The 12,326-nt window shown below is 40.8% G+C and overlaps 2 protein-coding genes across 2 annotated transcripts; one reads left to right on the top strand and one right to left on the bottom strand.

Annotated features, from left to right (window-relative positions):
- The first annotated feature begins 757 nt into the window (after window positions 1-757).
- On the top strand, window positions 758-4,906 carry atraid (all-trans retinoic acid-induced differentiation factor). Its single transcript, XM_071916429.2, has 7 exons — window positions 758-1,072; window positions 1,236-1,369; window positions 2,049-2,117; window positions 2,902-2,973; window positions 3,085-3,206; window positions 3,780-3,880; window positions 3,981-4,906. Exons 1-7 carry the CDS (start codon window positions 980-982, stop codon window positions 4,083-4,085), a joined length of 696 nt encoding a protein of 231 aa, XP_071772530.2. The 5' UTR covers window positions 758-979; the 3' UTR covers window positions 4,086-4,906.
- A 472-nt stretch (window positions 4,907-5,378) lies between these two features.
- Window positions 5,379-12,048, bottom strand: eif2b4 (eukaryotic translation initiation factor 2B, subunit 4 delta). The gene is made up of 13 exons (XM_071916421.2): window positions 11,993-12,048; window positions 11,376-11,413; window positions 11,054-11,231; window positions 10,575-10,790; window positions 10,376-10,458; window positions 9,478-9,569; window positions 9,140-9,254; window positions 7,938-8,014; window positions 7,620-7,722; window positions 7,319-7,446; window positions 6,926-7,103; window positions 6,572-6,752; window positions 5,379-6,166 (listed from the first exon to the last, which is right to left on the bottom strand). Exons 1-13 carry the CDS (start codon window positions 12,012-12,014, stop codon window positions 5,967-5,969), a joined length of 1,611 nt encoding a protein of 536 aa, XP_071772522.1. The 5' UTR covers window positions 12,015-12,048; the 3' UTR covers window positions 5,379-5,966.
- Between the last annotated feature and the right edge of the window lie 278 nt (window positions 12,049-12,326).

Raw genomic sequence — 12,326 nt, 5'->3', positions numbered from 1 at the left:
ACAATCCTTCTGTCCAAACCATCTCTTTTTCAAGCGGGGGTGGCCGTCCCTTTGTATGTTGGAAAATGTGGATAAATAGGCATAACTTCGGTCACAATTTCCAAACTTTAAACATAACTTACACTAAAATAACCATAACAAAATATAACTTTCAATTATTTTGCTCTACATGTGTTTCTTTTGACTCCTCTAACTCGACGTCCCCACCTTAATGGTTCAACCCAGAGCGACAGGGAGAGCGCAGTCAAAATTCATTAGATCAGTACAGTCAAGAGTAAAACTGTTCCTAGATGTCGTGAACAAATTCAGAAGTAAAATACTAACATGACAGAATATTTTCGTTCAAATGTGTGCTTTGATTGGTGGGCGATAGTCATATTACAAAAATCGAATCGTTGACTTGAAAAAACAAAAAGAATTACATGAAAGATTTTTAAAATGCTAATACGTAAAAAAGATTAAATTAAATTTAAGGCCTTTTATTAGCAGCAATATCAGTCTCTAGATTGAATGAGTTGGAAACACTTAATTCCTTTTCGCCAAATAGCTAATGCGTTGTTTAGGTGCTATAAAATATTGTGCGTATTTAAACACAGTGTCGATTTAACATCCTATTCATTACAGGGGCAGTTAAATATGCCTACGTTTTATTATTGTAACGCATCATCGCTTGACTCTATGCGTAAATGCAGCGCAAAAATAGGCGGTTGAACGCTTTGGCTGCGTTCAAACACCCCTGCCGCTTCTGTCCACTCTTTCCTCTTACATTGCTGGAAGCAACAAACTAGAGGGAAGTCAAAAGGCGACATTTAGCTACAGTTTTAGTGCAAGCTAAGCCGGTGGCATTTTCAGATTAATATCAACGAGCGGGCCAAGGTTAAACATGGCCAAAGAGGCTGGTGGAAAAGTGTTGGGATAAAGCCGTGCTTCGTGTCACGTGCAGCTCCTACAGTAGGTCATATGACTTCAGTCTACGAAAATGAGAGCTGGGTGCTGCCAGCTGAAACCAGCAGTGGTTATATTCATCTTTAATTTATGCTTTTACGCGAGTTACCAACTGACTGAGCTGCAGGTAAGGGCGTGATTAAGCAGTATAACAATTATATAGTAGGAATAAATAAGTGCCAAATTACATATCATTGCATAATAGCGTGTTTTGGTGGATGTACAGTAGGTGTCAGTGAAGGAAGCGTTGGGAACATCGTCATCCCTAAGCGGTTGTTTGTTTATCACAGGTATGTAGCCTCTGTAACGGGACGGTCCTCAACGGCACCGCGGTGGGCCAGTTCTGCACCTCATCCGCAGGTCGGACAGATGGGCGCTGCTGCCTCAGAAACGACAACACGAGCACACCGGAATACATCATCGGGTAAGGATGTTGATGCCAGTTGCCTTCGAGTGCTGTCGGAAATGTAGGAATTAAGACACGCGCGAACATAAACGACCCAACAAAGTGGTAAACATAACTGGGAAAGTCGGAATTTTCTGTGATTACCGTGTTGCATAGATGTGATGCATTTAAGCCACGTCAACAAATGATGGTATAGCCTAAGTGATGAATTAAACATCAAATTTTGGCTAGTAAATTCATTAAAACATCGATTGCATGCCTGATGTGAATTTTCTCCTCTTCTTTCTGCTGCTGCAGAACAAGTGTCTCTGTGACAATTGCTTTGTAAAGTAAAACAACATCAGCCATCAAAAAATGCTCTTGTTACAGGGCCCATTTTGTTATGTTTTCCGACCAAAAGCACTTGAATGCGCGACAAGTCGTATTTACGACCTTTGATGTCAGAAGTACGAGTTTATGAGGAGCACGGAAAGGCAGCACTGGTGTTGCAGTCCGACACTCTTTTTCTGATCACATATTCTCTATTTAGACCGTCCTATAGGCTATTTAAACTACGCTGTAAGTGTAGCTACATGTCCCTATATAATAGCCCATTATGAAGGTTATGCCCCTGCAACTTTAAAGGATAGAACTGCATAATGTTAAGTATATATTATTAGTGTATTGACACTGTTTTATTTTTTTTATTCTTATGCAGGTTGGATCTATCCAATTGTTCATTAGCTCATGTGGAGGATCTTCAGGGAGCATCTACAGCACTAATGATGTATGTAAATACAGTCTCTTACACTTTAAACTACATACTGTACAAAGTATAGCTGAGATAATGACATCCCCTGCCTAAAGACTTCCTCAGTGACTCTAAAGAACAAGAACAATGCTGATCACTACATATTGATCTTATGAGCCTTCCAGTTTTGTGATAGTGGTAGAAAATGCATTCCACAAATCCACAAACATCTCCCGCTCAGTTGCGACCTAGTCATAGAGAAGGGGTTGGCAAGTCATTGCTACACTCAGAAGAAAAATATGTCATGGATGAAGGCGATTCTTCAGAATTATCTATATTATTTTTGAAAAGTTTTCAGCCTTCGACCCAACTGACAACTGTTGTCTCTCCCATGGACTGGGACCAAGACTCATTCTTTTAATTTGTGGACCCATCAGCAAAATGCCCAGAACCCATTTTGTGTCCCAACCTGTTAAAAACTAGAAAATGTGCTCAGTAGAGCACAGACTTCCGCCATGTCTGACAACACCCCACAAGGAAGTTATGCACCTTTTGGTGATATGCCACACCCGACATGAAAAGTTAATCAGTTCTTCCTTGGCCCATAACCAACCTTCATACCACGTTTTGTGCAAATCCGTGCCCAACTATTTCAGGAAATGGATCCCACAAAGTACAGAACCACCAGAACCCTTTCCTATAGAAGGAATTTATGACCATGTCTCCTTCCTGTTTATTATTAACATTTATATAACACTATACAGATTTATACACATATATTTTTTACTTTCATAACATTTCATAAACTTTTGCCTTGCAGAGACCTCTCACTCAATCCCATTGTCAGCATCAATGACTCAGTGTTTCGAGGATTTATTGAGTTAAATTACATGTAAGTACCGTTATAAAAAAATTTACTTGACCCATGATAACTTCTTTTGGAAATTATGTTCATTTTATCTGTATGTTTTCATAATCCTATTCTATTTCTTTGGCTCTTTAGGATTTTGCCACCAAACATACTTTGTCCAGGGGGCAATGCATCTTGGGAAAAGGTGGAGGTCAAGGAGGGAAATCGTCTTTGTCAAGGCCAAAGGAATGTGTGTAACCAGACTGGACAGATGTGTAAGTCCCTGTCTGAGATTTCCTATATACAGGATATATAGTATAGTGCTGAAACGATTAGTTGATTAATCGATTAGTTGTTGAAAACAAAAAATTTAGCAAGTAACAATACTAAATATTTGCTGGTTACAGCTTCACAAATGCTAAGATTTGCTTGTTTTTCTCCATTTCATATCATTATAAAATCAATACTTTGGGGTTTTTTGGCTGCTGGTCAGACTCAGCAATTTTGGTTACTTGAGATGAGCATTTGCCATTATTTTTGACATTTTATACATTTATACTAAATGATTAATCAAAAAAATAATTGATAGATTAATCGATAACGAAAATAATCGTTGGCTGCAGCCCTAATATAGTATCCAGCTGTCCTTTTAATGTTCATTGTTGTGAACTTGTCTCTAGTCAATGCCAGTGATTTCTACAGTGGAGTGTTTGATTTTGCTTGTTCTATTGCATTCGAAATACTGTGTACACTGTACATATAGAGAAGTCAAATCTAAAACTAAATTACTGGTAATTTAGAGATCTGTTGGTAGATCTGTTCATCTGACAACTGTTGACACTCCACAGCCTTAAACTGTCCGGAGAACTCCCTCTGCGCCCCCTACGGCCCCGGCTTCTTTGAGTGCAGCTGTACTGACAACTACCATGGGTACAAGTGTCTTCGAGAGGTCAGTTCAATAGGAATCATCAGTGTTATTGTTTCAAAAAATACACCATTTAATTACTATAATACCGTTATTGCAGTTAAATCTTTGTTTTTGTTAACAGGGGGGGTTTCCAGCTGTCCAGGTGTTTGGGCCTCTTGGGGCGTCCACAGTCCTGATCTCCATCCTGCTGTGGGTCACCCAGAGACGCAAGGCCAAATCAGTCTGAGGTTGAACTGCTTTCCCCCGGCTTTTGGCTTTATTCTTAGACCCTGCAGTGATCTACTGAACTGAAACTGACTGACGTGAAAGGGAAAATGCTGACACAAAGTCTGCGGTGGCCCCACCCCAGGCTTGTTTTAAATGTTTTATGACTGTTTTACCTTTGCAAGGCAGCTATGTTTTATTTAGGGGAAATATTTAAAACTGACAGTGATATGTTTTTTTACAATAGTATCACAGTGCAGTTTTTCAGAAAGAAGGGTATTTGAACAAACATTGCTCTAATTATTGTTTTACATTAGTTTTAAAGTTGTATCATTAATTACCACTAGTCCACATCAATCACTGTATGTTTTTACTTGGAGTTGACATAAGATATGAATGAAATTAAGAGGATGTGTTAAACATAATTTGAGAGATTTGCTTCACTGTCATAACTGTGCCAAACTCTGTACATTTACATGATCACTGGGACTTCATATCTTCAAGCATGTATTTGTGTTTTTTGGGAAATTTGTGGATTTTGGCAAATTGGAGCAATAGTTAATTGCATGTGCAATAACGTGTTTTACTGACAGCAGAAACCAAGTCAATTTTAATATATGAATCACAATGTGAACCACTGAGGTTCAAGCTTAACAGAGCTTTTATGCCTGTGCTGGAATTTGTAAAGTTATAATTTCTATTATGAGATTGTTGGATAATGAGTTGGATATTAAATACTGCAATATATTGTTCAGTTCTGATGATATCACTTGGTAATATCAGAACGCCAGTATGTTTCATTGATGGTGTAGTGAAACATTAAACTATTTTTATCCTCCATGATATCTTTGGCAGTATGGATCTGTGTCTGTCTGTATATTTTGTTCATTAGTCACGTGTGATATCTTGGAAACTGTCCTGTTGTTGATGGGCAAATGGTCAAGTGATGCCTGTTGACATTGAGATTCAGGACTCAATTTCTAACTATAAACTAAGAAACTGTTTTTTTTAATATAAAAGTCTGTATCTGTGGAAATGTCACAATTGACCCAAAAGGAGCACAGTGTCTTTAGTGGAGGACAGTCTTCATTATGTCAGATGAACAGGTGGCCAGAGTGTAAACAAATGTATATATTTTTGAAATTATTTGAATATATCACATTAATGCAATATGGCTACAATGCACTAATTGTGTAACAAGTATAGTCAATACATAATTTCAGACTAATTAAGAACTGTTTTAAAGGAACGAGCAGGATTGTGTGTAAACTACATTGTAACAATTTTTTATTTAGTTATTTTTCCCAAAAAGATTTTACTACCTGTTAATGTCCTACTCGTCCTCACACAGCTCCAGCCTGTAGCTCTAGTCTGAAGATTTTATATCGGCTATAAAATTCCTCTGCGACAGATGTTGGAGCTCCAACAGTAATTAGGGAAACAAATTTCAGTTAGTTAAAAATGAAGAGCATGTTGTCAGCCACATTGGAATCCTACTAAGTAATGGCAATTAAATGTTTGTCTTGTAAAGAAACACTTTACAACAGTGGCCAATTAAAACATCTTGCCTTGACCCAATATTACAGACAGAACTCTTACATTCCAACACCAACTGTTGGAGTATGGATTTACCTTTTTACCTTTACAGTCCTCATATTGCCTCACCCCATCAGCCCAATACACAATATCCTGTAAGTAGCCAATCCTGCCACAAAACACACATGGACTCTGTTTAAAAAGCATATGCCATTTCAGATATATATTTATTGCATGCCAAAAGCACGATATTTTGTGTTGTGTGCAAGCATTCACACACACAGACTCCTCCATCTTGACGCGGAGAGACAGCCTCTTGACTCGGACCGGCTTGGACCGGATCTGACTGATGTGGAGCGGAGAAAATTCACAGGTCTATGTTTTTGACCCGCAGCACCACAGGGACCGAGGTGCAGGGGATCATTCCAAGATCTGTGATGACCAGGTCCACGAAATCGGGCGGAGTCACGTCATAGACCAGGTTGAGCAGGCCCAGTGAGGTCACTTCCTGCCAGTGCTCCAGCTGGGTCTTCCCCTTCCGGGTCACGATGAGGTCATCAGGGTCATCTGGCATGGACATGACAAGTCAGATGAAGACAAATTCCTCGTCTATATAACTTGGCCAACAGTGTGATTCTGATGGCGTTTTATAATGGACACTGATGAAGCCCTGCATAGCAAAACATTTGTTGACAAATACGTGAAGTAAATATGACTAATGAATCCAGAGTCCAGATTTCTGATTTTTCTATTGACATAATTGGTCTACACACCATGGACTATACTGGAGTAATGCATGTGGTATTGCATTAAGTTTATAATGGTTGCAATAATTTTATATCAATTCATAGAACTATGTTTGAGGTAAATGGAGTGAACACCAGGAAACCACTTCAGTAAACCAGCTGCACAGACACTTTTGGCTTTGCTCATACAATAATTCCAGTGAGCGACTGGGTGTCATTTCCTCACCTAGTTCATTGGACACGAAGGAATCTGTCTGCACCCTCTCACAGAACTTGTAGGTCTCACAGCACACCAGCACAGGCACATTAAAGGCTTTGGCCACCAGAGCGATTTGTGATGTCCCCACGCGGGACATGACATAACCGTTGGCCAGCAGAGCATGGGCACCGAGGAACACCTTCGACACCTGTGAGGTCAGAGTTAATGATTAAAAAGGACAACTTACACAAGGACACTTCTACGATATATTGACATATTCACACAAAACTACTGAATAAAGAAAACCTGTGCCTTAATACAGCAATGTTAACGCCCTGCTCTATCCACTAAGGCTATGATGTATGAATGTTTTGCGATCACCTCTGGTAGAATGTAGGAGACAGCTGAGATGAGGACGTAGGTGCAGCTGATGCCTCTCTGGACCAGGCGCCTCAGGGCCTCCCTGCCCTCCAGCCTGGGCCTGCTGTCCACCACAATCACACGGAACTTCCTGCTCTTCTCAAAGGCCTCGCACAGGATGTGGTTGACCAGCGATGAGCTGAGAGGAGGGAGAGACGGAAGAGGAGAGGAAATAAGAGAGGGTGACGTTAGGAGAGAGTGAGCGTGGGTGAGAGTATAGAGGCGAGGGAAGGGGAAGAAGAAGGGGGTTCAAGTCTGGATACATGAGCAATGTATTTCTTCAGCATTACAAACAATGCAGAAAGTTCTACACACACACACGAACTGCCTAAATGTCAGATTTGAGTGTCTCACCATCCATAAACTAGAATGACATCTCCATCACTGATCTTCTCTATGGCGTACTTGGCGATAGCTTTAGCAGCAAGAATGATCTTCTCTTCGATGTAGCGGTCGATACAGCTCTGCAGTTTGCTCTTTGCCTGAACAGAGCGAGAGAGAATGCATGAGTTGGGAAGCAATGGACACGCATACTGAAACTCAAGAACATTAAGTCTATATAACTCATATAATGTGTATGCGATATGTGAGCTGCAACACACTAAATGTATGACTTCAGGCTAAACTCCAACTAAAAAACAGGTGTGAAAATAACCTCTTCTTCTTTGCATTGACTAGGAATATTGGAGATCTCTTTCTTGATGTATTTGATTGCGTTACCCATGCTGGCTGACAGAGGGCGACATTGATTCAAAAAACTGCAAGAGAAAAAGACAAAAAAAGCAAAGTCAAATTTCAGTGTAGCTCAAAATGTTAAGTGTTCCGTCAACTTGATTCATGAGGTTACAAATCAAGAGGATAGGTAGAAGCAACAGCCTCTATGGTCTGCCATATTACTTTTACTTATCAGGTCCTATCAAAGCTAACGCAGGATGTTGATGATACAGGATTAGATGTAAAACATTTTTTGTACCTGATATAGGGTTTCAGCTTGTTGACCAGGTCTCTAGACAGCTCCTCATTGGGAGGCGTAGTGTAGTCCCTTATTACCTGGACAGAAACAGATGCAGTTGTATTTCATTAACTTTAAAGAGACGGCACAATTTCAGTTGATATGTCATCCTCATATTTTTAATGCAGTTTGGAGACACCCCATCATCAGTGCAGACGTGTGGCATTCTATTATGCTCACTGTTAAAATCTCATTTCCCATGTCTTTCCTTGTTTGTGAAAAACAGGTAACAGAGAAAACATCTTTTCTGTTGTAGTAGTCATATTGGAGAGCTAACCAAACTATTTTTCAACAAGTTCTGGTTACAAACTAGTCAAATGTTTAAAAAAAACAGCCTATGGCTATGATGAGTATCTCCAATTTCTGTTAACATTTCGTAAAGTGACCTATGCACTTACATTGCACTTAAAGGATAAGGCTGGTGTTTTTTAATGCATTGCTTACCGTCAACAAATCCTATGAAAATAACAAAATCAACAATGCGTTTGCTCTACTCCCGTTACTTTCTGACTTCCCATGTACCGTTTTTAGCCGTCAACCCGGAAGTCACTGGCTCCAATTGTAAGCTAAAAACCTTGAAATACAGCTCACAAAGACATAGTTTACATTTAAAAAAATCGCTGTTACCACGAAAAGTCAGGCTGTTGTAGTTATTACCAAATCAAATGGGAACAAATTCTTCATTACGCCGGGGACTATTTTTGGTGCTACGGAACTACTTTCTTAAGATCGCAAACGTGTTTACAGCTGGTTTATTAAGTTGTTTGAGGAAAAAGTCGGCTGGCCCGGTGCATCGTGATGATGAAATACGTTGCCCAGAGCAACGGCATGGCTCTTTGACGTGTTTTTAATCGTTTTTTTAATACAATGGAGTTCTATGGCTGCTGGGACATGGCTGCATTGGGCACCGGCTACATGGACGAGACTTGTTGGCAAGACAAAATCATTGTTGATTTTGTTATTTTCATAGGATTTGTTGACGGTATGCATTAAAAAACACCAGCCTTATCCTTTAACTACAAAAACAGAGTCAAACCACCCATTAAGAACAGAAAACATCACGTACAATCAAGTCTAAATACAGGAAAGAGGATAGGATGTGTAAAGTGGATGGGTAAAGCAGTCAAAATGAATGAATGAATGTATGGTATATGGCACTGCACCTGCTTGAAGGCGTGCAGCAGAGCGACAGAGCGAGCGTTGGATCCTGCCACAATGCCCTGTGAATACTGCAGACCCAGCCGCACAACAGCGGGGTGAATCACTGAGGAGGGAATGCTGCCGCAGACAAACACAGTCAATAATGGATCAAGTGGATTCAATTAAATAATGTGGGTATAAATGAATATGAACTAGGATTTCGAAACACTTTATTTTCTATCAAGAGAGATAACCTGACACTACGTGAACAAAATACAAGTCTTCTTGGCAGAACACTTTTGACATTAGACACTACGTAATTTTCTGATATGCTGTGTATGAAAAGTCAAAGTCAGCTTACCTCAGTAGCTGTGTGAGAGGGGCTTTGCGACTGTACTGGTGGAGGTGAGAAAACAGGCTGACTTTGTAGCCGTAGTCCAACCGGAGTGGGATCTGAAATATAACACATTATGTTCCAGTGCCATCAGTGCCCAAAGCAGTTCAGAGGTCAAAAGCTGGGTCATGAGGATAACAACGGAAGCACCTCCATTGCGGCAAAGCCTAGGCGTAATCCAAAATACAGTTGAAGTAAAATTCACTGGACCCTAGGGAAGAACAATGGTCCTTTAAGAGCCAAAATGCTATTTTGACTTGTGATAGGCTAAATTCACAGCAATTTCAGAGAGAGGCCTATTCATGTTTAACTTTGGAAACAAATAACTTTTACATATGATTTTTTTTCTAACTACTAAAACTCCAAATGAATGTAATGTCATCACCACACCGTTGTGGCTCTCCAAACAAATAACAACAAAAAACTTTAACAGGTTAGTAGTGCGGATTACAACCAAAAACCTGCACAGCAAACAGCTCTGTGTTGTAGGTAAGCACAGAGCACAGAAAACAGAGGACACAGGTAGTTATCAACTTCTCAAACAACGCATATATAAACACATCAACGCTGACAAACCGTCCCTGTCCTCATCCCTCTCGTAAACTTTGCAGTGACGAAGAGGTGGAGCGCAATTAGAATGATAAAAAACACAACAGCACACGTTTAAGAGGGCCAGACCTTGATGCCTAATACCTGTCTATCAGCGTTGTGCCCTGGCGTCTGCAAGAAATGTTAGGTACAATCACATGCAGTGAGGAATGAGGGTGGTTATGATGACTGGTGGTTATACATCAGTAACACACAGTATTCAGTAAGCATTTTGCCATGGTAAAAAGGTCTGAAATGACAATATAAAGCAGCTGACCTGTTGCCTTTCCAACTTCTTGGCCAGTTTCTTTAAAACCTCGGGGTTGTCCACTTGGATATGCTCTGGGAGCCTCTTTACCACTGCAAATAAATAATGAATGAGACTTTCTCCACAAAATGATGGGTCTTTGAGTTCAGTCGGGATTCTGTAGGATGAGAAAGTGTCATGCTGCCCCGTCTCCTGGCTGTTACAGTACCTGGCTGCAGCTCGCTGGGCGGTGCCTTGGCTTTGCCGGCGGCGGCCTGTGGTCCCGCCTCTCCCTTCTTGCCCTGTTTGGAGGCCCTCTCAGCCTCTTGCCGGGCTCTCCTCTCAGCCTTCAGCTCTGCTTTGCTCTTAGCGGGCTTGTCTGCCGGGGCAGGAGGTTCTGAGACGGGCACGAGAACCACTGCAGGGGCAGGCGCCGCTAAAGGAGCTGGAGGAGACACAAGGTTGGGATTAGAGACAGTAATTATGGACCGCTGATGGAGAGACTAGTTTCTTGACTGAAACCATAGACATGAGTAAAGTTGCATGAAAGTAGAGTGTACAGTGCATCTAAAAATTCAATGTCACCGAACCCAGCAACTAATCTACTCATCAGCAAGTGAAAAATAGATTTATGTCATATATTATCATGCAGTCCAAGATCCACCACAATGCCTAACGGGTGCTGCATTTTGCACCAACAATAGGCACCTTTCTGTGTTGGGGGTTGTGTAGCTGGCTGTGAAGCCGGGGCTGAACTGACGGGCTTCTTCTCTTTCTCGCTTTCCAACGAGGCCTTGTCATCTTTTTTCTCTTTGTTTTTCTTCTGTTGCTTCTTCTCTTTCCTCAGCCGCTGCTTCTCCTCTTTGGTCAGCTCTTTTCCCTCGTTCTGGAGGTGCCGAGGAGGGATAAAAACACAACATCACACGTAGGTCAGGTGTGTATCATATAAACACAGCATGTAAACTAGGCTTGAATAACTCGGAATCCTTAAAAAAAAAAAAAAAAAAAAAAAAAAAAAAGCGATACTAACCTTTACACGTGCAATGTCATCTGGCTTCTCAGGTCCATCTGTAAGACGATCACAGGATGAATTTGTCAGCTGAACCGTTGGGTTGCTGATTACATCGATAACCTTTAGATGGTTGTCATTCGCTTATGTTGCACTTTGCATAAGAGGCAGGACTGAGCGACATGAGCATCCTGTATCCAGCTGCCTGTCCCTCAGTGTTGATGAGGTTATTAGCTCGTTACAACTATGAACTTGCTTGTTTTGCATCATGCTAACTGTGCCGGTTTGAGCATTGGTTCGCTAGTATCATATTCCCAGAATGTACTGATAACTACAAATCGACTCCCTGAGTTATTTTATTGGATAAGAAGCCTACATGTATGGCTGATGCAATATCATTCAATAGCAATATGTAACAGGCGGCCACGGTATGCAACACACACTCCAGTAACTTGGTTGCGATGCTAACGTTAGCTGTACTGACTAGCATCTGGAAAATTAACTTAGAAGGCAAACCCAAGGAGCTCCACACGCAAGTTATAAGCGCAAGACATTTTGATGCTATATCCATCACAACGCAATGACAAGTAATGGGACAGGGTTGTAACGTTAAGCTGTTATTCAGTCCCAGAACTCACCTGTCACTCCACTGTCAGCCATGTTTACGGTGCAGCTTCCCTTCCCTCACTGTGGGAACTAGCGCGCACTAAATTTTATATCGCCCCCTTGTGGGGAAAAAAATGTGTTGCTGCTATCTACTGTTTCATGATGCTTCCTTTCTTTACTTTGAGGGGATTTGATTACAGATTTATTTTGAATTAATTTCTTATCGTCGATTATTTTGACTGTTTTAAATTCAAGGCAAATTTTTAATTTCACCTGTCCCTATTGTTGACATAATTTACTTTTTATGTTTCATCATATATCGGCTGATATATTAGATTAGGCTCTCAGACCCAGTATAGCCCCTGA

Source organism: Centroberyx gerrardi, chromosome 18, assembly GCF_048128805.1.
Source record: "Centroberyx gerrardi isolate f3 chromosome 18, fCenGer3.hap1.cur.20231027, whole genome shotgun sequence".
Taxonomy (NCBI): domain Eukaryota; kingdom Metazoa; phylum Chordata; class Actinopteri; order Beryciformes; family Berycidae; genus Centroberyx; species Centroberyx gerrardi.
The sequence above is the reverse complement of the archived record's forward strand: the minus strand, read 5'-3'. Positions and strand labels throughout refer to the sequence as shown.

What these genes read in the sequence shown, in the direction of transcription:
- atraid (XM_071916429.2), top strand. Translation starts at nt 980, where the DNA reads ATGAGAGCTGGGTGCTGCCAGCTGAAACCAGCAGTGGTTATATTCATC. An exon ending in ACACCGGAATACATCATCGG is followed by an intron (nt 1,370 to 2,048) that starts GTAAGGATGTTG and finishes ATTCTTATGCAG; the next exon opens with GTTGGATCTATCCAATTGTT. An exon ending in GCATCTACAGCACTAATGAT is followed by an intron (nt 2,118 to 2,901) that starts GTATGTAAATAC and finishes TTTGCCTTGCAG; the next exon opens with AGACCTCTCACTCAATCCCA.
- eif2b4 (XM_071916421.2), bottom strand. Translation starts at nt 12,014, where the DNA reads ATGGCTGACAGTGGAGTGACAG. An exon ending in AGAAGTTGGAAAGGCAACAG is followed by an intron (nt 9,570 to 10,375) that starts GTCAGCTGCTTT and finishes GTTATATTTCAG; the next exon opens with ATCCCACTCCGGTTGGACTA. An exon ending in GTCAATGCAAAGAAGAAGAG is followed by an intron (nt 7,447 to 7,619) that starts GTTATTTTCACA and finishes CGCTCTGTTCAG; the next exon opens with GCAAAGAGCAAACTGCAGAG.